Source organism: Acartia tonsa, chromosome 7 (genome assembly GCF_053477335.1).
Source record: "Acartia tonsa isolate MP-2025a chromosome 7, ASM5347733v1, whole genome shotgun sequence".
Classification (NCBI taxonomy): domain Eukaryota; kingdom Metazoa; phylum Arthropoda; class Copepoda; order Calanoida; family Acartiidae; genus Acartia; species Acartia tonsa.
The window spans coordinates 20,647,928-20,670,213 of NC_137266.1; the positions used below are offsets into that span (position 1 = coordinate 20,647,928).

The 22,286-nt window shown below is 30.4% G+C and overlaps 2 protein-coding genes across 6 annotated transcripts in view; one reads left to right on the forward strand and one right to left on the reverse strand.

Annotated features, from left to right (window-relative positions):
* Positions 1–22,286, reverse strand: part of LOC145323998 (EH domain-containing protein 1-like) — a 303,862-nt gene that overhangs the window by 17,722 nt on the left and 263,854 nt on the right. For all 4 annotated transcript variants that reach the window (XR_013881164.1, XR_013881163.1, XM_080166635.1 and 1 more), the window contains exons 2-8: positions 11,220–11,270; positions 10,313–10,440; positions 7,404–7,496; positions 6,992–7,129; positions 6,552–6,623; positions 5,927–6,029; positions 5,526–5,639 (exon numbers count right to left, since the gene is read on the reverse strand). Coding sequence is in view for 2 of the 4 variants with exons in the window: in XM_080166635.1 (XP_080022761.1) it covers positions 5,526–5,639; positions 5,927–6,029; positions 6,552–6,623; positions 6,992–7,129; positions 7,404–7,496; positions 10,313–10,440; positions 11,220–11,264 (693 nt within the window). In the remaining 2 variants the exon portion in view is untranslated. The remainder of the gene's footprint in view (positions 1–5,525; positions 5,640–5,926; positions 6,030–6,551; positions 6,624–6,991; positions 7,130–7,403; positions 7,497–10,312; positions 10,441–11,219; positions 11,271–22,286) is intronic.
* Positions 12,844–20,124, forward strand: LOC145323999 (uncharacterized). Of its 2 annotated transcripts, XM_080166637.1 has the most exons (14): positions 12,844–13,211; positions 13,658–13,773; positions 14,146–14,227; positions 14,388–14,437; positions 14,693–14,756; positions 14,869–14,917; positions 15,271–15,403; positions 15,563–15,621; positions 16,113–16,210; positions 17,770–17,888; positions 18,171–18,241; positions 18,514–18,617; positions 18,885–19,341; positions 19,907–20,124. In XM_080166637.1, the coding sequence occupies exons 1-13, from the start codon at positions 13,146–13,148 to the stop codon at positions 19,305–19,307; spliced, it is 1,434 nt and encodes a 477-aa protein (XP_080022763.1). In that variant the 5' UTR covers positions 12,844–13,145; the 3' UTR covers positions 19,308–19,341; positions 19,907–20,124. The 2 variants fall into 2 exon arrangements, with proteins under 2 accessions (XP_080022763.1, XP_080022762.1); XM_080166636.1 differs by lacking the exon at positions 19,907–20,124 and having other exon boundaries at positions 18,885–19,697.

The window sequence follows — 22,286 nt, forward strand, 5'->3', positions numbered from 1 at the left end:
AAAAAAGTTTCAATGATCACAGAAATATTTTCTCATCTATTTACCTAGTACACGTACCTTCAACAACAAAATTTAAATTTGTTAACTTATGTTGTAATGTAAAATCTAAAATTTTTGAATATTATGAAATATGTATAAATCATAATTTCACACAATTTTTAAATGTAAGAATGAATATTGCATAGTTTAAAAATGTGCTTTAAAATATCAAGAATTCTAAATTCTTCTAAAAAAGTTTGTCTCGGATATATTCAAAAGTTGTCTAATTTGGCATGTAAAGCGAAATAAATACGTAGGCGGAAAACGGCGGTTTTTTGAGAGAGTTGCGGTCCCAACGCCGATTATAAAAAGTTCAACAATATACCTTTTTAAGGCAACTTCCTTGCCAAATTTCAGTGCTGTAACATTTTTAGTTTAATTTCTTTGACTTTTAATTTTTGGTTCAAAAAGTGTCACCTTCTGTATTTTTATATTTTTTTATTGAGTGATTTTCTTTTAAGTATACCTATACCTTTTCATGAAAAATAAAAATATTTGAGCTGTTTTGTTGCTTAACTCCAAATAAAGGGGGGGGGGAAAATGTGGTGACTCGTGCCACGACATACCAGCAATTTTATTTTGGGTGCTACTCCCTTAGTTTTAGAGATAATTGGGTGAAATCTTTTGGGCTGGGTCACTAATTACCCCAACTAGAGGTATCTTTCAAAAAAAACGGCGGCGGGTCAACCGCTCCCGCCGTTCGCCGCCATTTTCCGCCGCCGCCAAAAAAAATTTTTTTGTTGCATTTCTCGCCGAATTAGGCAATTTGGAATCATTTGAGACCATGTTATTTTTTTCAAAAATTTTTCCCCTTATAACCAACCCTGCGGGGGGACTTAGTCATTTTTTTCAAATTCTCGTTTATCAAGGTATATCTTAAATTCAGTGCCTCTCCTAAGCTTTTAAAGATATTGAGACAAAACCTGTTGAGGTAGATCAGTCAAAAATATTTGAATAAAAAATGGCGGCGGTACCGCCGCTCCCGCCGTCCACCGCCATTTTCCGCCGCCGCCGCCAAAATTTTTTTTATTGCATAAGCCGAATTAGGCAATTTGGAATCATTTGAGACCATGTTATTTTTTTTCAAAAATTTTTCCCCTTATAAGCAACCCTGCAGGGGGACTTAGTCATTTTTTTCAAATTCTCGTTTATCAAGGTATATCTTAAATTCAGTGCCTCTCCTAAGCTTTTAAAGATATTGAGACAAAACCTGTTGAGGTAGATCAGTAAAAAATATTTGAATAAAAAATGGCGGCGGTACCGCCGCTCCCGCCGTCCACCGCCATTTTCCGCCGCCGCCGCCAAAAATTTTTTTATTGCATTTCTCGCCGAATTAGGCAATTTGGAATCATTTGAGACCATGTTATTTTTTTCAAAAATTTTTCCCCTTACAAGCCGTCCTGTGGGCCGGTGGACGGCGGGAGCGGCGGTACCGCCGCCATTTTTTATTCAAATATTTTTGACTGATCTACCTCAACAGGTTTTGTCTCAATATCTTTAAAAGCTTAGGAGAGGCACTGAATTTAAGATATACCTTGATAAACGAGAATTTGAAAAAAATGACTAAGTCCCCCCGCAGGGTTGGTTATAAGGGGAAAAATTTTTGAAAAAAATAACATGGTCTCAAATGATTCCAAATTGCCTAATTCGGCGAGAAATGCAATAAAAATTTTTTTTTTGGCGGCGGCGGAAAATGGCGGCGAACGGCGGGAGCGGTTGACCCGCCGCCGTTTTTTTTGAAAGATACCTCTAGTTGGGGTAATTAGTGACCCAGCCCAAAAGATTTCACCCAATTATCTCTAAAACTAAGGGAGTAGCACCCAAAATAAAATTGCTGGTATGTCGTGGCACGAGTCACCACATTTTCCCCCCCCCCTTTATTGTTATAAATTCTTGACAAGAAAATGAAGATTTCACGTTTTAAATATGAATAATATGCTTACAGAAGCATTCTTTAACAAAAATGTGCAACATTGAAAACTTTTATAAACTTATGATGACCAATATGTGTATTACAATTTTTATTCACAATTTAGTTGTTTTTTCATGATTGGCTAAATTAGGTTTGAATTTTCATGTTAGGCTTGTTACGCTGTAAAAATGGGTTTAGCCTATTTTCGATAAAGAATGGTCAACTAAACTTCAGATAAAAGGCAAATGGTCAAAGAAATAAATTTTTACAGTTCGATCAATTGATATTAGCTAATATTTGAAGCTGCCTATTGGTTTAAGTACGAATCCTCTAAATTCAGTAATTCAAAATATATTTTATTCTTATCTTTAATCTAAAACATCTTTCATTAGAAAAAATGCATCTTGGGAACCAAAAACTTATTGCATAATATTTCTGTAAGGCATTTTGTCTTTAATTGCATGATTATTATTTGAAAGATCAAATGTACATATTCATTGTTTTTTAGCCTAATATAATATACACCTTCGTATTTTCTTCCAAAATTTTTTGGGAGAGGGGTTTCTTTCTTAATGAACCTCTCACTAAGTACCCTAAAACCTGCTCCGGAATAATATTCCCTAAAAATTGTGAAACGTTCAATCAAGCCATTGGGGTGATCTTAGCTGACATACACTAGTAAGGTGTTTAGCGAAAGATCTCGCAAACCGCTGAACCGATACGGTTCTCCTGTACAGCTTAGCTTATCATAGGTCCTGGAAAGGTTGATAGCTTTTTAACTCTTAAAATATTTTTAAATCGGAAAAGGGGATGGGGAGTAGAATTCAAGCCCCCATTAACTCAAGTGCCCCTAGAGGCCTCTAGGGGCGTATCCGATAGTTATTAAATATTCCAGCCAAACATTAAATTTTGAATGGTTATATAATATATAGATTACTATCAAGCCACCACAATAACTAACAATGGCCCTAGGCTGATTTCAATCATATTCATAATAAATTAAAAACAAGAATGGTATTAATCAAAAAAGCAAAACTATGGAGTAAAAATAATTAATGAAAGTTAATAACAAAATGTAAAAATATATTTTATTGCTTTTTTTAAAAAACGTTCCCTAGCTTAAAATCTTAATCAGATCTTGATCGGATTGTACAAATGAGCAGTAATGTAAAAAAACGAACATTTAGAAAATATTCCTCAAAAAGTTTTATAGAAGCTGCGATATTTAAATAGAAATAAATGAATTAAGTTATAAATAAAGTGTTTATTCAAAACAAAACAAAATACTCATTTAAAATAACTTAATTCAGCTGGTTTAATGTACAGGTTTTTTCTCAAAAATTAAACTTTAAAAGTAAAACCTTCAAAGTAAAAAATAAACTTGAAAATTTTTTTGTTGAGTTTTTCTTGATTTTAGATCGAATTCGGAGCCAAAAGTCAAACGGCTCCGCATTCCTGCTTAGGATAACATGAAAAAATATTAGCTGATTTTTTTCTGTATGCTTTTTGACGGAAACACCTTCTAAAAATAGTTTTGTGCAGCCTTGCATGAAAAATGTAATCTCAATATGACATAAATATTAATTCATTACGAGCAGTTGACAAATATTAATAAAAGAGTTATGCAAACTTGTTAGCAAGGATATAATCTTAATTTAGGTCCTTTTTTAAGGGAGGGAGGGGCGTTTCACTTTTTCCATATTAGTCTTAAAAAGAAAAAAAGGTGGAGGTAAGCTTTCCCAAAATAATTATTGACCTTCCCAGGACCTATGAGAAGCTTAACTGTATAGGAGAACCATATCGGTTAAGTGGTTTGTAAGATTCTTCACTACAAACAGAATCACAGATAACCTATTTCTTTTATATAAGGATTATCACTTTAAAACATGTATAAAAAATGTTAAGTAATCAAAGATAAAACATTGCAACTAAATAAAAAGAATTTGCAATGCTTTATAAAGATTTTGTATTAGTACTTTTGTAAAACGTACTTTACAGTTGATGTATTTTTAATTGCTTTATAAGAAGTAGGTAATGTGCTTCTTAAACAATTTGTGAGATCTTTAAATACATTTTTATCTATTTCTACCTATATTTAGTTATATTTGATGTTTCTTTTTACAAGAAAAAGGAAATGAAACTAAATTTTTAATTAAAATTTAAAAGCAAGGACAGTTATATCCAAAATAACCACTACAAAATAAACATAAATTTCCATTACAAGACTGGTAGAAATATTCAAGGCATTTTGGCCTTTAAAAACTTTCCCTTTAGGTAGTATTTTTTTATGAAGATGTTTTTGACGACCATTCCATTTGCCCTCCAAATATCATTTTAGATTAATTTCGCTTGTTGGTTATACCTTATTCCTGGGTTTATTCAATAAAGAAGCTAGGTACAATAGAAAGAGGTTTCTAACTTTAAAATCAGGGTTAAGAGATCTTCTACCTAGCCACAACTGCGGCCATACTAAAGACTTTGAAGTTGTATCAAATTCTGCTTTGTCAGATGTTTAATTTTAATTTTTCAAAAGGGGGGGAATGTAAAACTAAAGACATACAAACAGGCGAAACTCTTTACTCTCAGACATAAAAAAAACCTTGTTTATAAAATTTTGAGTCTCTTAACCCAGAAGGAACCCGTCGTATCAAGTTAACAAGATTATGATTAGCATATTCTTAATTTATGCACCTTGTCACGGATGGAAAGGACAATGGCAGATGAAAAACAATCTGCAACCTACATCCTCGATGCTTATAACTAAAAAAGTAAAACTTTCAAACTAAAATAATGAATAAAAAACTAAATTTATCGTCCATTGTCTAATCCCTGTATATCATGCTTTAAGTACTTCTATCAAGAAGATTTACACAATAAAGTTAAAATTATTGTGTATTTACTGCCCTTCTAGATTTTTTTTATAAAATGAAATGATGACTGTTTATACAAGTACGGCAATTTAAAATAAATAAAAGAATGTTATTTAAATTAAAGTGTGTGGTCGTCATTTTTAGCGAAAGTTTGCCTAACAATATTTATTAGTTTTGACTACACAAAATAGCAGTTTTAAGAAAACACCTTTTCAAACAGTAGCTTAGGGCCACTAAGGTTAATGATAAACATTGATATAAAGTTTGTATATTTAAATGTATTCATGAAACAAGTAATTCTAGTTTTGTCTCTTTAATTTAGGGGTCAAACAAATTTCTCCAAACTTAGAAATAATTTACAGGAAATGAAGCAGGATGGATTTTCTAAAATAATTTCATATAACTTAATGTAATTAAAGCTTATAATATTTACTGGCCGGGTGTTAATAAAGTCACTTTTAGACGTCTTAACATTCAGACCTCTTACAGAGGTGAATCAAGCAAAAAGCTTACGGAGGTAACAACAGCAAAGTAGCTTACCCTCATCAGCTGTTGATGGTCCACCATATCAGCTTTGTTATGATCTATCCCAATTTAAACTTAATATTATGCCTCCTTATGTTCAATGCAGACCTCTTAGTGAGGTTTATTAAGTAAAAAGCTTACAAACCTCTTACTGAGGCAACAACAGCAAATTAACTTACCCTCATCAGCTGTTGATGGTCCACCATATCTGCTTTGTTGAGAACTATCCTAATTTTATCATCATGACCACGCAAAGACTCAATTGATCGTCTGAACTCGTCTGAGATATCCAACTGAAAATATAGAAGTTGGTTAAAATTTCAACAGCACTATGTATTGGTTTAGCCCCTCACATCTAGGGTGTCGATACTTGAAGCATAAATACATAAGAGCTATATAAGGATTCTCTGAAATGAAGAAATAAATCGGTCTGGTGCTGAGTGATATTTATTAAATGTAGGAAAGGAAAAATTTCGTCTTTCATATCATATAATAGGAAAGAATAGGGTTCACTAGTTAAAGTTTAAATGCAATTTGTGTTACTAGACCTCCATGGCTTTAGAAAATGTGCAAAATGTACCTTGTGAGCATCAAAAAGAAGTAGAATTCTGTCCACCCTCTCTGCAAACCACTCCAGAACTCCAATAAAGTCATAACCTCTGTCAGTTCTCTGCTTCTCTCCGCTAAAATATTAATTCTTGATTAGTAGCGCAGCTAAATTATAAATAACTAGGATATGTCAATGCGTCCTAATTATAATATTATTGTTAATATTTCATTTCTTTGTAAAAGGTAAAAATATAGGAATGTTTAAGTTTGAAGATGCCTTACTGCCGATGTCCTTAAATCTATAGAAAAATTAACCCTTTCATTGAAAGCCCTTAGTCAAGTCAACACAAATTGAAAAATGCTTATGGATTTACTACTATTTGGATCTTACACCAGATTATCATGTTTTCTCTTTAAATCTGTAGCGGGCTAAAATAACGATCAACTCCATCCCCTCCCCTCCTACTGGATAAAAGAACTGATCAATGGGTGACAGAAGAAATAGCAAACTAAATTGACGACAATTTTTCCCTGACATCTAAGTATATTCTACAGTCTACATACATTTATGTGCTAAACCTATTCACTGTCTATTCAAGGCATTCCCATATATTCCTGATATCACGTCACGCGCCTTCCATAACAGCAGAGCTTACCTGAGAATACCAGGGGTGTCAACAATGGAAATTCCCTTCAATACTTGACTGTTCGTTCCGGAACACTGAAATCTGAAGAAAAAATAGAAATAAGTAGCGAACCACCTAAAAATCATGAATGGACAAAAGGAATTGTAGAGCAGATGTTTATTGGTCATAGAAAAATACAGGGAAAGGAATCTTAAAAATTCCAGCTGTCTATCTTGAAAAACAGACGAGAAAATCACATTCCCCCATAACGTTACAGACTGACGGACGATCTTACAAGTTATTACTAGAGTAGATGCGCAATAAAAAATATTCCTTCATAATCAATCTATTACACTTTGCCTTTTAGAATGTATGTTACGACTATGTTTATAGTACGTAAGTGTTGTTTAATGACTGATTTTTTTGAGCAGCTGGAATCAAAATCTATCTATCTGTAAACTAAAACTTACCTGTTAAGAAAAGCATTTCCAAATTTTGACAAGGGACGGAATTGTTTCTTAGGATCCACAACCAGCGCATTGCCGGGAATTACGCCGTCACTATCGGCGTGCATCACAGCAATAAAACGGTCAGTTGTTGGCTCAGGACCTGGTTACCACAGGAGTCACAACTTGGTCATGTTTTAAGCTATATTTTGCGTTGGGGTCAACAAGTTTATAATATCAATCAAATGGGAAGGGAAGGTTGTGGGAAACCGCCAAATATAATATTTTGTATTTTTCAGCAAATACCTAGGTGATATAATCCTAATGAAAAAACAATAGAAACTACCTTTTTTCTTTAATTGATGGAAAAGTTAATTAATGGCTCTTAAAATAATACATTAGTGATATAATTTCATCAACAAAGATGTATCTCATTCCTATTCTGATGCCGGGGAAGTCTTGTTCTAGAAGGTAGCGGATGAAGGTAGTTTTACCAGTCGAATATTGACCAACCAACATTACCAAGGGCCTGAAATTGAGAGACAATAAGAAATTAGGATAGAAAGAAGATAGCAACAGTTTAGATAGATATTATATAAAGCTACTGAAAAATATCCTAAGACAAAATATTGATATATCTTTGGAAACTCATAACCAAATTGTATGTCACTAGCGGTTACGCCCCTAGAGGTATCTAGGTGCACTTTAAAGTAATGGAGTGGAGAGTAGTGATAGGGAATTAATCCACCCTCAATCTTAAATTTAGAAAAAGTAAAATTAATATTTTTTTGGGGGGGTTGGGGTAGATTTATCTTGGCAGGGAGGCTTCCCTAGACCCATAAAAAGCTTAGCGGTTCTGAAGTTAGCGAGATGTTAGCCTTCACATAAACAAGACAGAAAGTCATCCTGTTACTATTATGTCAGTATAGAATATTATGGACACCTGCCATAATCGGTAAAGGTTAAAACTCAATCAAGCAATAGAGAATAGATGTTAAGTTTCATCACTTCATAAGTTCATAAATATTTCTTAACATCAACTTTGTTTCTCTTAATAGGGTGAATAAAAATAAGATATCTGCCATACTCAAGCAAGAATTAATAGTTAATATTTTGGTTCTTATGTCTGGAATTAAATTCCGATACATTCATTAGAATTTTTCACTTATATCTAATTTTCACTTATAACTGCATGTCATTATTTTATTTCATGATTTTCAGAAACTTATTTACCTATCAATGTATATAAAATACTTTAAAAATCTGCAAAATAAAAAACTCATGTGGTCTCTATAAAGCATGAACCCTTTATATAAACAAAACTTTAAATATATAAACAACTCTAATAAAGGTCACTATGTGATATTTTTTTCTTTTAACACAATATTTTTACAATGAATTAACTTTAACATTCTGTGAAGTAGAAAATGCTAAATTAGCACATTCTTTTACACATTGCAAAATTACTATTATGGTAATGATTACACAACAAAATTTTCCAAATAGGTATAATTATAAACTATCTGTGTCTTTATGCATAGCATGATTTATTGGATTTTAAAGCTCCTCTAAAATTCATTTAGTAAAGGGTTTATATCATAAGTATTTCAAGAAAAACTATTTTGAAATGTAAAGTAAATGAAAGTATGATGGGTATATTATATTAATATTCTTTATAGAAACCAATTCATTGATAAGAATTGTATTTTTAGGTAATGATAACAAATTATGAACTATACCAAAGTGTGGCTGCTGTGAGATGACGACGGGACCAGGAGGAATCTTCACAGCAAAGTTTAAGATAACAAATGAAGATTTTATTCAGTTGTTAAGATATCAAGAATATACCTATTTATTTGTTTATTTGGTGTTTATTTATTTTTGTAAATAAGATTTTAAAGATGGTTTATTTTTCATTACAGAGTTTATTATAATCTGGGGTTTTTAATTTTACCCTTCATATTCTACCAAACCTGTTCTTTATTCCAGATGGGTGTGAAATGTCTTTTTATGTGTGCTTGATTCATGTGCTTCCACAGCTGCGCTATTGACTATGGTAAGATTTTCATTCATTTCATCGGCTAGGTAAATATTTATTTCTTCACATAAAAAATCTCCCTTTTCATTCTCTAAGTAAAATGAAAATCCTAATGCATTTAATTAAAGTTCTAAATCTTTGCATAGAGTCATACTTGTAATAACTTTATATATCATGAAGACTTGTAAAAATTGTTTATATGATACTTTTACAAAATACTTATTCACAAGGTCTAGTTTCACCAGGGATAAGATCAAGAAGGGATAGGAAAATTGACGATAAATTAACATACGCCACCTATTATAATAAACAAACCTACCCTTCTATATATTAAAATCATTGGAGGATTTGAACAGCACAATAAAGGTAATATAAAAAAACACTAAAGTTTATAGGCTTAAAAATAAAATATTAAACCTCAGGGTGGGTACCAGTGTGATTTACACTCCTATGTGCCTTCCCTGTCCATAATAAATCTACACCACTTTCTTTCCTTCAGAATCTAACATGTAGATTTAATTTAAAGATCAATTTATCATACTTTGTTCTTTTCCTTTCCCTGTATCCTGGAATTTCAGGCTCTATCAAAGAAGTTTTTCAGACATTAAAGAAATTAAGAAATTGCCAGACTTTAAAGTAGCGAAGCTTCTATTGGATTGTAGATAAGTCTGTCTGAATGGAGGAAAAGGGGGGTTAAGTGATTTTAATAACTGCTGCTATTGAAAATATTATATAATCTAGAAAATTCGTGTGAATAATTGCAGGATAATGATCGTGTACTATGCATCTCAATTTGTTCGCATGTCTATTTGATGTACTTAATACTTCACTGATGATATTTTTCATTTTGTCCTTCGCTACTTATGGATGTTGTCATCCTTATTTTTATATATTACAAAAAGGTAAGTTTAAAGAAAAACAAAGAAAATAATTAGGACATTTATTACGTAAGTAAAAACTAATCATTGATTCAATGATTAATTTTATTCTTTGTCTTTTGAAAAAGAAATGTTAGGTTTAAAGTTTTACATTTCTTAATCAAACATGATATCAAAGAATTTTTTTGGTATTAGCTGCTTTTAGTAATATTTGTATATAATCTAGGTTAAACAACATGTATTTAACACTAATGTCAATAGGTACTAAGAGGGCATTCATATTGTTCCTAAATCTACCAATCTGTTAAGCCATTTACGTGTTTTACCATTTAAGTAAGAAAGAAAGTAGAGTTACCTATCTATCTATCCGATATTACCTAAACATACTTCTACCTAATAAGTATATTTGTATCTATCTATTAATCTTACTTGGCATCGAAATCAGGATCATCAAGGGCAGGTGAATGAAAGTCATGGAAATTATATTCTTTCTCAAGAGGAAGCAGTTTCTGTTTGTAAATATTCTTCAAGCCTTCTGTTACGTTCTCATAAATATCCTAAACAGATTTAGATATGGATCAATACTTTGAAAATAAAAAGTTGCTTAGTAAAAAAAGGTAGAATGTTTATTTCCAACCTAATAATCTCATAAATATCTAGACTAAAATGAATATGTTGTGTGTAGGCTTTAAAGAAATTTTGCCATTTTCATAATGTGACACGATAAAATTTCCCGTAAGACATATATAGTTATGTAAAACATAAAAGCCAAAATTCGGTTATTGAACGCCATCGAAATTTTACCAGCTTAAGATAATTAATAAGGGATAGAAAGTACATCATTTCTAAATATGAAACTTAAACCAATAGAAAAATAAAAACAAATAACAAATATTTAACAGAAAGATTCCAAAAAAAGGAGTGTCATAGAAAAAGAAACAAAGATTTCAATATGGTAAAGTATCAAAACAAAAGTGTAGGTACTCTTAAATTATGTACTATCGAGTTCGATTGATATATACGAACTGTCAAATAAACTTAAGAAAAACAAGGATATAATTGTGCCCTTTAGTGTATAAATGACATAAAACATTCAAAAAACATCTTTAAATCCCTAATAATTACAATTATAATTACTACTACCTACTGAGTATTCATTAAAATCCTAATTTGGGCATTTTCTTCCTAATCAGTAGACAAAACAATAGAAAAAATATATAATATGCACTTATCTAACACATAAGGTCGGCCCGAAACAGAACGTCCAATATATAATAGGGTAGCTGCGCGCGCTACTAATCAGAAAGTTTTTTCACAACAAAAATAAAATAAAAACCTGATTTTTTCGGCGTTTCTCATCTTTCCCCAAATAGGAGAACATCGTGTCTGAAATATAATTGCAAAAACTTAAATGAACATCAAATAAACACATTTCTACACTAATTCTAATTTATTAAATTATTGAAAACCAAAGATTATTGTTATCCATTAACTGGTTATAATTGGTTTTTAAGCCATATAATACTAAGGAATTTTACGCTACGATATCGAAGCAAATACAGAGTTACGTAACGTGTAAAACCATTTTGTTATGATTCATTTGTTTTTTAAGGTTTGGTGGAATTTTAATTAATATTTAAACGTACATTAATATTTCGATTATGGGGAAACAGGATTTAATGAAAATAGTTTAGAAAGCTAAAATTCGTAGGTACATTAATACAAATAGGTTCCTATGAAGATGTATTTTAGGATCTAAAACGCAGCTAAGCAGTTTTTAAAAAGCGGCCCAACTACTAATAACTCTCAAAGCTTTGTGAAATAGAATACATAATAAAAGGAATCTACTATACCTATTAAAATCAAACTTTATCTCTAACAGCAGCGTATTGAGAAAGACGTACAGGCCTTACTTATAGAGTAGAATAGCTACTTTTTAAACTTATAGATTGACAAAAAATACATTTCTTTAATTTTTGATTTAAAAAAAACTTAATCTATAAATAAAACACATGATACTAACTATAATTCACGAAATAATCCTTATCACTCAAATAGATTGAAATCAAACATACAGAAAAATAACTTTTAAATCACTTTAATATGTTGTTCTGATTAATTTTCTATCTGTCTATCTAAGACATTTACCGGCCTAATTTTTACTAGGCATCTTTCTATATCTATCTATCTCAGTGTGGGTCAAACAACTTGAACAAGTGTATAAATAGCAGAACAGAACACTGCACAATGATATTATAATATACTTAATATGTGAAAGCAGAAGGAAAGAAAACTCCCTTACTACTCATTCACTCTCTCACGTCACTGAAAAAAGACAGACAGACAGACGGACTGACAGACGAATTCCAACTCCTTATTCTTCCTTCCCTTTCCTATGTCCTTATACTAAATACAACCGTCCAACTTTTTTTTTTTAGATTTCCCCAGATTACTATTTTTGGGGATTTATCTGTAAATTCGACATAAAATCTAAACCCTAAAAACAATTAAAGGGGTCGATTTAAAGAAGAATATACGAATGATATGTATATTTTCATTTTAATTATAAATAAAAGATACTTTGATATAATAGGGGGAAAAATGCCTAAAGTGGGCTTCCTGGTTCCAAGTACACATCAAAGCAGAAAAGAGATCCCACCAATCAGATGTAAGCTAATAAACATGTGACCAATCACAAGATTGTAAACTGGACAGCTTCAGTTCTAATTGGCTAAGAAGCTGTTTTATTAAGATTCTACCAATTTTAGAAAAATAAGTCAGTTTTAATTCAAAAACTAATACAATTAGGTTCATATGACTTTAAAACACCCTAAAAGTATAAAAATATCTATAAAAGGCACTAAAAGTTGATATTTTTACAATAAATATCTTTTTTGTGTAAATACGACATTTATTTATTTAAAAATTGCAGCGGCATTTTTAATGTTTACTTTTGTTTTGGACAAAACATTTACAACAAACTTTCCCTATTAAATTTTATTTTTTTCATCACGATATTGATTTGAATTTTTTTCCAAAAAAAAGGACATTTTATATCTTTGTATATATAGCAAAATGTTTCTTTTTACAAAAAACGTTCAATATGGTTAATCTTTTTAATTGTAATTTTTTTGTTTAAGGAAAATATAAACAAGAGAAAACTTGTCTTCTATTAATTCACAACAAATAACAATAAAAAAATTCTGTAAACATTAATAAATAAAAATATGTCCTAAAATAACTTAAAAGTAAAGAGCTAAAAATGCCCCCGAAAAGAATGAAGCCTGAAATAGCCCTGGAATTTAAAGATGTATCTATTGAAATTAAGGTATTTTAAGATTTTAACACTTGATGATAAAAAATTAATATTAAATCGACCCATAAAGATCGAATGCAAAAAATTATGTTTACAAGAAAAATGTTACTATGTAGATTGTCCTTATATAATGTACCTAATAAGTTTTTATTTGTCCTGTAAGATCTAGCTAACTACTGAATCTTTTGGTTTCTCCTTTACATGGAAGCTTCTCGGATGTTATTTTACTTGATGGTTTTAAACTATTTATCGTCTAAATTTAATCCTTTGGGTGGTTTTAGGCTTTTTTTCGGTACCATGAAAAATAGTAAGTCCAATTATGATAGGAGTGTAGCCGCTTATTTTATTTAAATTACATTTTTTAATATAACGGCCTAATCTCGATTGTAATAAAAAAATGATTATTTTTAACTTTAATTTATATGCAATCTGTACTCTTTTCATATTATTATTTCTAGGTTTGTGGTGTGGATTTGATGCCTGAAGACCGAGAATATGTAAAACTATTTCCAGAATTAGACACAAATAAATTAACCTGCAGAGAAAGAGTTGATGCATATAGGAGATTAAATAAGTGAGTTATTAATCTGCATTATTTTGAAGAACATTTTGTTCTACTGAAATAGGTGGATGTTAGCCTGTCTGTGTTTTACTACAAATATTATTACAGAGAAACCTTTCTTGGCTACATATACCTCTATTCTATAGCTTGAAAAAATATTTTTGGTTGTAGGGAGGTTATTTGATCAAGTGTTCGAGCAAAAGGGAGGTATGAGTCAAGAGTGGGTGTTAAATCCCTCTTAAAATAAGTCTTTGGGTGGTTTTTCCTCCAATATTACTCTAACCTTTAGATTCACACTACCAGCCTTCTTTTAAAACTATATAGATACATACCTAGCCAGTTCAGAACCATTAAATTGAACCCATAATATTAAAATTATTTTAGAAAAGAACGTAAGAGAATACCTAAATTTGAATATAAGCTTGTTCCAAATCATGCATCTGACAGTAGCGAAGATAAGGTTAAGGTAATAAAATAAGATAATCAGTCACCCTCGGTTTACAAAAAATATTCTAAAAAATATCTACAAGGAAAAAAATATATCTTTAAAATATTTTCTTTTTCTTTTAAAATCTAATGCTTCATAGGGATTTGATAAAACTTCTTCATGATTTGAATTTTTGTAGGTTTTACCAAAGTTAAGTTGCGAGCATTGTGGTAAAACATTTTCTAGAAAGTAAGTATCTAGCTTTTATTTTTTAAAGTGAAATACAGTCATAGTTGCATGATTAGTTAAACATAAAAATGCGTTGAACTTCCAGATCAAAGTATTTAGATTATGTTGTAATGTCTGTAAGCTATTGGCTTAGATTTACATCAACTTGGTTATTTTTCCCATGTAAATTCATAGAAAAAGTTTCTACCAGTAAATGTTAGAATTATAATTCATCTATCATAATCAAATTCTGTATGAAAATGTTTATTTTTGCAGATCAACATTAGAACAGCACGTAGCTAGTCATGATCAACACAACACTAGTTGGGAAGAAGTTCAGGTTTGTTACTTTTATGGGACACCTGCCATAATTTAATTTAGATTTTTTTATTGTCATGGACAAATAAAAATGTTTGTTTATTTAATATTTTATATTTATTATCGTTTTTTAGGATGCAGCTCTTCATGATCTTGAGCAAGCCGCAATATTTGGTGTTCCAGGTACCTTTTTTCACTAGAATTTTGATGTAAAGGAAGTTTTTCAACTTTTGCCGTTTTGGTTAACAAACTCATTATTTAAGAATGACTATAATTACCATCAGTATTTGTGACTTAGATATACGAATTTTTTTCATAATAACATAATAAAATGGACTTCAATCATTAAACATGTGTCTTAAATATTTAACTGATCTTGATATTGAATTACAATTTTTTAGGCTAAAACAGCTTCCTTCTTTAATAATTTTAAGTCAAACCCATGATATAAAAGGAGAAGAATTCACTTTTAAAGTCACAGACTAAAATTCGACTGATTTAGGACAGATTTCCTATCAACACATTTTAATTTTTAGGTGCTATGCGTCTAGGGGGAAAACAGTCCATTGTACTTTCCAGAAGATCAGCAGAATTTAAAGAATTTGAAGATGGAGGGGAGGAACAAGAGATTGCCCCTCCAAAACTTGTCTCACATAAATTTTTATCCAAGTAAGATTTTATTTAAAACAAAATAGTTTTCAGAAAACTAAAGAGATTCAAAAGATTCTGTTTTTGTCAAATACTTCTTTTCGCAAAGAGATAAAAGGCTTTTAATTAGGTACTGCATTACCTAAGCAATTTGCTTATCTTCACTTTTTTATTTTAAAGGAATGGAAAGATGCCAGGGCTGCAAAAAATTGGAAAGAAATTTGTTCCCACCACGCCAGGTAAAGAATCATAACAAAAGAAATTGAGGTGTGAGAGGGTTATTATTCTTTTTTTTTCAGGTTCTTTTTCAGGTTTCACATACTATTTTTCATAATTGTTTACAACTTTATTGTTTATTGTTTATTAGTACTGTTGCAATTTTACCTAAAAATAATACAACAAAGTTAAAGTAGATTTTGAAGTAATGCCATACACACAGACAACCAAATAGTAGTAGATACAGTGCAGGATATAAGGTAGGGTTGGGCTGGATACCGGATATCCGGCTGATTTTCTAATGCTGGATATCTTTACCTATTGGTTGGTAGGTTAAAATTAGCAATGACCAAAATTTTGGGAAATTATTTTAAACTGCAGTAGGAAAAGGAAATTTTGTTAATCTCTTTTGAATATTTATAAAAAATTACGTCCATTGCCTTATTCCTATATAACTGAGAGTAAATATGGCATGATTCCATATTAATATACTTAAAATTTTTTTTATTTTTAGGAGTGAGATTATTTAAGTGTAATAAATGTGAGATGCAATATACAGATGTGGGAAATCTAAAGAGACACATTTGGGCCAAGCACAATAATCCTAATAGGGTAAGATACATTTCATTCGCAGCTTGATTATAAATATAGAATGTCGCACACTTATAAAATAACACCAACCTAAGATTTTTTTATTCAATCTTAACCAGACAAATGCCATCTAGCTAAAAAAGATTTGTAGATTTCATATCTGGCAACCAGAAAATCCGCAGAAATCGCATTTACGAGATCCAAAAAAGTTACATTAAAAAAAACCTTTAAAACCATTAAAAGCTTTTTGTGTTAAATAAAAACAAAAATAAAAGAGTTTAATAAAATAGTGAAATAACAAATTGTTAGGTGAATAGTTGATATTAAAATAATCAAAAATTGTTTCACATTCCTGTAAATAATTTTAGTAAAACATATATATGCTCAACAAAGGTTATTTATAGTTATGAATTCTACCAAACTGATTTTTAAAAGGGGAAATAGTTTATGAAGACGACACAAAATGATTTGTAAAAATTACTTATTTTTTATTTTTTTTTAATCTTTAATAGTTTTAATGTTTTTTTTTTATGTAAATGAATAAAGTATTATTTAAACTTAAAGGATTTAATCTTTTTCTTTGAAATTTATATGTCTAAACAGTGTAAATATGAAGTTCTTAATCACAAATTTTCAAATCATTAGATTTTAAGCAAGTTTATTACAAAAATAAAGAATAATTTCGACCAAAAAAAATAGCCACAAAAAGGCTTACTGCTTTATAAAACTGGCTTAATTGTATAATTGCATTCATTTTGTTTAATTACCTTAAAAAATGAGTGTTTATATGCTGCCTTGGTTATAATCAAACCTAAAAGTGCTCTTTAGTCAGTGACAGAGTGAAAAAATAACCTTGTTTTATAGTTTTTAATCTCTTTTTTTATATACTTTTATCTGATTTGTATATCAAAATTAAAAAGTATTTAATTCTTTAGATATTCATACTTTGCTAAAACGCCTTGGTTACTTTTTGCACTATATTTGCTCTAAAAAAGATTCTTTATCTGACTTTCACATTTAAAATGATAGATTTTATATCAATTATTGTGTTGACTTTAATTAAAATCATAATTTCTGTTTGTATGCATTTTTTTATAATGAAATGTAATAATTGCCTTTTTTTCGTATATAAGTCGAAAAAACTGACACTGAAGATATTTTTTGTCTTATATATGCTCTTAACTTATAGATGAAAAACTTTTATAAAAAGATTTATTTAAAATATGTCATTTAAGGCATGAAATAAATTTTGCAAATTAACATTGCTAAATTTTGCAAATAACTTTTATAAATGATTTCTGCGGATTTTCTAATTTACATGGGTGTTTTCTACACATTTTCCCCTTTCCAAAAATACCTTCCTCGTAAAAATTGACTTCAAGAAAATATATACTTTCTGAAAATGAAATGTGGTCGTTTGTCTGATTTCTGATTTATTTAGATTAATTTCAACAATTCTCTACCTATTACAATTTACTGTTGTTTTTATTTTAAATATATCAATTTTCTATTTTTCTTTCTTTAAGATATTTAGTTTTGCTGTTATTTTTCTTCTTGGAATTGTCTGATTAATATTTTAGAATGTAAACGGAACATTCTCTAAGCAAGCAGAGTCTACAAGTATAAATACCAGCACACCAATAAAACAAGAAGTCAACGACAGCCAATATTCACCAACTATGCCGCTATCTTCTTCAGAAGGAAAGTGTTTATTAAATATAATAATTTAATTAACTTTTTTAGTCCAAAATTAAAGTAAAACAATAGACGGGGAAAAGGTTAAAAATCTGTATATCCCCACATTAACACAGCCAAGTTGCTAAAAAGAGCAGAAAGCAATTTTCTAGCAGGCGAATAAGGTCCCCATTATTGGATCCAGGTAGTAATCTGGATTATATATCTAATCTTTCAAATTCAACTTTAAAGGTGTAATACCTATTGTATATGTATACTATTACTGTATAAACAAAACCTTTATAACAGATGGACTGATAAGCTGTCCGCATTGTGACCGAAAGTTTGCCGCGCGAGCTCACCTTGAACGCCATCTACCAGGAATACATTCATGATAAATTAGATTTTTAAAGTAATAAAACCAAAAAGTGGAGAAAAGTAGTCAAGACATTATTTCCTTTTACTTAAGTAGTTTGATGTGATTGGGTTTGTCCGTTTCCTCTGAGAAATGTCATAGATTTTAAACCGATAAATCTATTATATTCATGTAAGTTTTGTATCGGGCCTGGTAAAGTTTTATGTTATCTTGGGATGAAAAATAAACATAGAAAAAGTTAAAATTATTAAAAAAGTTATCATAATATATTTGACAGTGCACAATAATAACATGGCTAAACCATTTGAGTGTGATCTCTGCGGTTGGAAGTTTCATCTTCTGCATAATATGGAGAGACACAAATCTACACATGACAAGGTAATACATTTATATTATTCATAAATATAAAAAAAATAAAGGAAAGTTTGATATCTGTCTATTAGGTGTTAAATGGACAGATACACATTTATATTTAGACAAACAAACTAAATGGCTAAAAAGCAAATAGCATGATAAACATAAAACTAACATGCATACATATAGATTTAAAAATAAGCAGACAAAATATCATCATTGATGTTTTGTATCAAATTATCGCCCATGGATTATCCCGTAAGATCCTTGATATTGATAATTCTATTTTAGGGAAGGAAAGCAAAAGTACCACCGCACGTTAAAGAAAAAATGCTTCAAGACGTTCTAAACGTATCAGAAACAAGTGAAAACAACCCTAACACCCACCTTAGTCAATCTAACAATAACATAGCACAAGAAAATGATAGCTCTAATGATTCATCATCAACTAGCCAACAAAAGTCTGAAAAATCCGCAATTGCGCAAATTGAAAAATACACTAATGAAACTGCCACCACTTCAAACCAAAATAAAACAGAAAATTTTATGAAAACCAATGATTCTAGTCTGAAAGAAATAGATTCTGAAACATTATCAAATGCCAAAGAACCATTTGAAACTAATAAGGATCTGACTGCAATAGAAGTCGAAACAAATGATCTAGAAACAGAAATTAAAGACAAGGAAGGTGAAACGAATGAGATTACAAAATAAAAAAAAACAATTGAATATTAAGAGAAACATTGAAGTAAAATTGATTTGAATAGTTATTTATGGCATCGTATTATAGACAGCTTTCCGCGAATATTAAAATGAAAAGTTATAAAATTAAGTCCCGAGTGGCCGAAGGCCAATGCTAACAAAACTGGCATTAATCTTTTTATTTTAATAATTAAAACTATTTGTACTACGATGCTATACATGATTTTTCAGTATTGCTGAGAACCGGTTTATAATCCAGTGGATATTAATCGGTTTCTAAGTTATACTGGAAAGATTATTATTATTATTATTATTTAATATTATGTATTATTTTTTTCCTGTTATTGATGTTAGTTGTTATAAAACAAGGAAATTAAGTTCTCATTTAGCGAAGTTATAAAATTTTTTTTGCAGGTATGTGTAAAAATTGACATACTAATTTTCCTTTCGAGTATATACCTAGTTAGAATGGATGTAGAATATACTTGAATATTATTATGTCAGGGGAAAAAATATCGTCAATTTAGCTAACACGGAAGTCGTTTCTAATATCCACGGAAAATTGTCTATAATACGATGCGATAAATAACTGTTCTAAAAATGTATTTTAGCCTTTAAAAAGATGCCAAAGAATTATTAAATCTTTATTAATATCTATGCAATTCAGATGTAAATGTAAAAAGAGCAACAGAACTAATGTAGATATCTTTTGAAATTCAGGGTTTGTTTTGAACAATTATAAACATCATTTAAAGCTAACAATTCAATAATGTTTTTTTATACATAAATTAGGAAGCTCAGTCAATTGAAGTAGATATGAAAATTAGGGTTGGGCCGGATATCCGGTGTGGCCGGATATCCGGCCGGATATCCGGCCATTTTCAATATCCGGCCGGATACCGGATATTGAAACTATCCGGCCGGATATCCGGCAATATAGTCTTTTATATTTTACAACAAAAATCTCTGTTTTTTTTAATCTTAAATGGCTGTAATTTTCTTATTATTGAAGCTAGAAGAAAATTTTTTTCTGAATATGTTTATCTTTATGTAAATTTTATATTAGAAATCTCAAAACCTAAATTTTGGCGGTGGCAGCAGTACTTGGCAGCTGCCAGCCGCAAACCGACGGTTGGCAGGTAAACGGCAACGGATTTTATGAAATTGTAATAAGTCATGAAGATATATAAAAAAGCTTAGGTTTAAAATTTGAAATCTTCAAGTAAAAAGTTGCGGTCACGGAAACCGTTTAAAGATTTCTGGAGACCTGTAGGTTCAGAACTTGCAGGATTATACCTGGAACCTGAAATCGACTTGAACATCTATATTACATATGAGGATGTACGACTATAGGATATTTTAGTATTAGATAACATGAAATGCTTTGTTTAAGTAAAAAAATATTTTTACTTTTTACCTGAATGACCTTACCAGATTAGCTGGTATCCTGTGCCCGCCAGAGGTATTCAAAATTTTCAACTCTTAGTTATGTTTCATACCCATATTTCGAAAGTCACTCAGTTGTAGCCCTCTACCTTTTATACACAGAAAATGGGATAGAAAAAAACAGAGGGGGGGGGGGCAGGCATTTAACGCCACCTCCCCGCCCATCCTCCAAGCGTTAGGGGTTGATATTACATATTGAGGGTAGTAATAGTTAATTAGATTTATTTGCTAAGGCGATTTAATAGTTACTTAATTTTTAAGTTTTAACCTTAATTTTATCCTATTATATAAAGTAGTAAGCTTTTTTTGTCTGTAGCAAAGGATCTCGCTAACTGATGAACCGATATGGTTCGATATGGTTCTCCTTTTTAGGTCCCAGGGTGGTCTTAGTCCGTTTAATTTTTATAAAAAAGTCGTTGTAAGGTTTTAAGTTATTTTTCTGCACTTTCATGTCCTTTCTAATGTCCCTAGATACTAGGGACGCAGCCGCTAGTATAATATAAAACACCAGTTTATGAAGAATTTTTTTTGCGGGTATAGTCCCTTTCGTGGCAACGCCCCTTAAGGAGCGATTATTCGTATTTTCAAAGTATCTTTCCTCCTATTTCTAGCCCCTCGCAGGGGACTCTAACCTTGCGGGGCCAATTGCCTAACCCTGCGGGGCAATCACCTAACCAAATATAACCTAACCTAACCTAAACTAACCTATTAAAAGCAATTTTAAAAATACAACGAATCGCCCCTTAAGGTGCGTTGCTACGAAAGGGACTATATCCTTTTTTGATACTTTAATATGTAATAATTTGGCCGGTTATCCGGCCGGATATCCGGTAATTTGGCCGGATAACCGGATATCCGGTGTTGGCCGGATATCCGGCCGGATACCGGATATCCGGCATTTGAAATCAGCCGGATATCCGGTATCCGGTATCCGGCCAAAAAACTATCCGGCCCAACCCTAATGAAAATCTTACATTTCAGCGCTAATATGCTACGTTTTATATCGTTTTTTTGTTTTCTATTTTTTTTTGATATCTTTAAATTAAACGCTTATGTAATGTCAAATAATTTGTATTTTGCTACATTGCCTATGAATTTTGTATATTCTACAATTTATTTTCCTAATACCTTTTTTAAAGAAGCGCTGTATGAACTTTTAGCTTTGTCTAAATTTACAAAATACCTTGATATACGGTGTGTTGCCCTTTATTTGGATGAGCTTAAATCTTTCTGAATATAAATTGTGAATAATGTAAATATATTGTTCTTACTTTTTATGTATTTATTATGTTAAACCAAAAGCTTTAATTAATATGTAATTAAATAAAAAATTAAATGACATTTGAGTATAGCTTTACTGAATATGGATTTAGGACACTTCATCTAAATTAATACCTACAGAAAAAGAAAAATTGTACAATTAAAAACTCTCTTTTTTTTTGAGTAAATAACTTTAGAAGTTTATTTGTATAATTGATTGTATTTTTGTGTGCTATTCTTGTTGCCAATAAATATTTGTTGATTTTTTAATCCAAGATTTTTAAT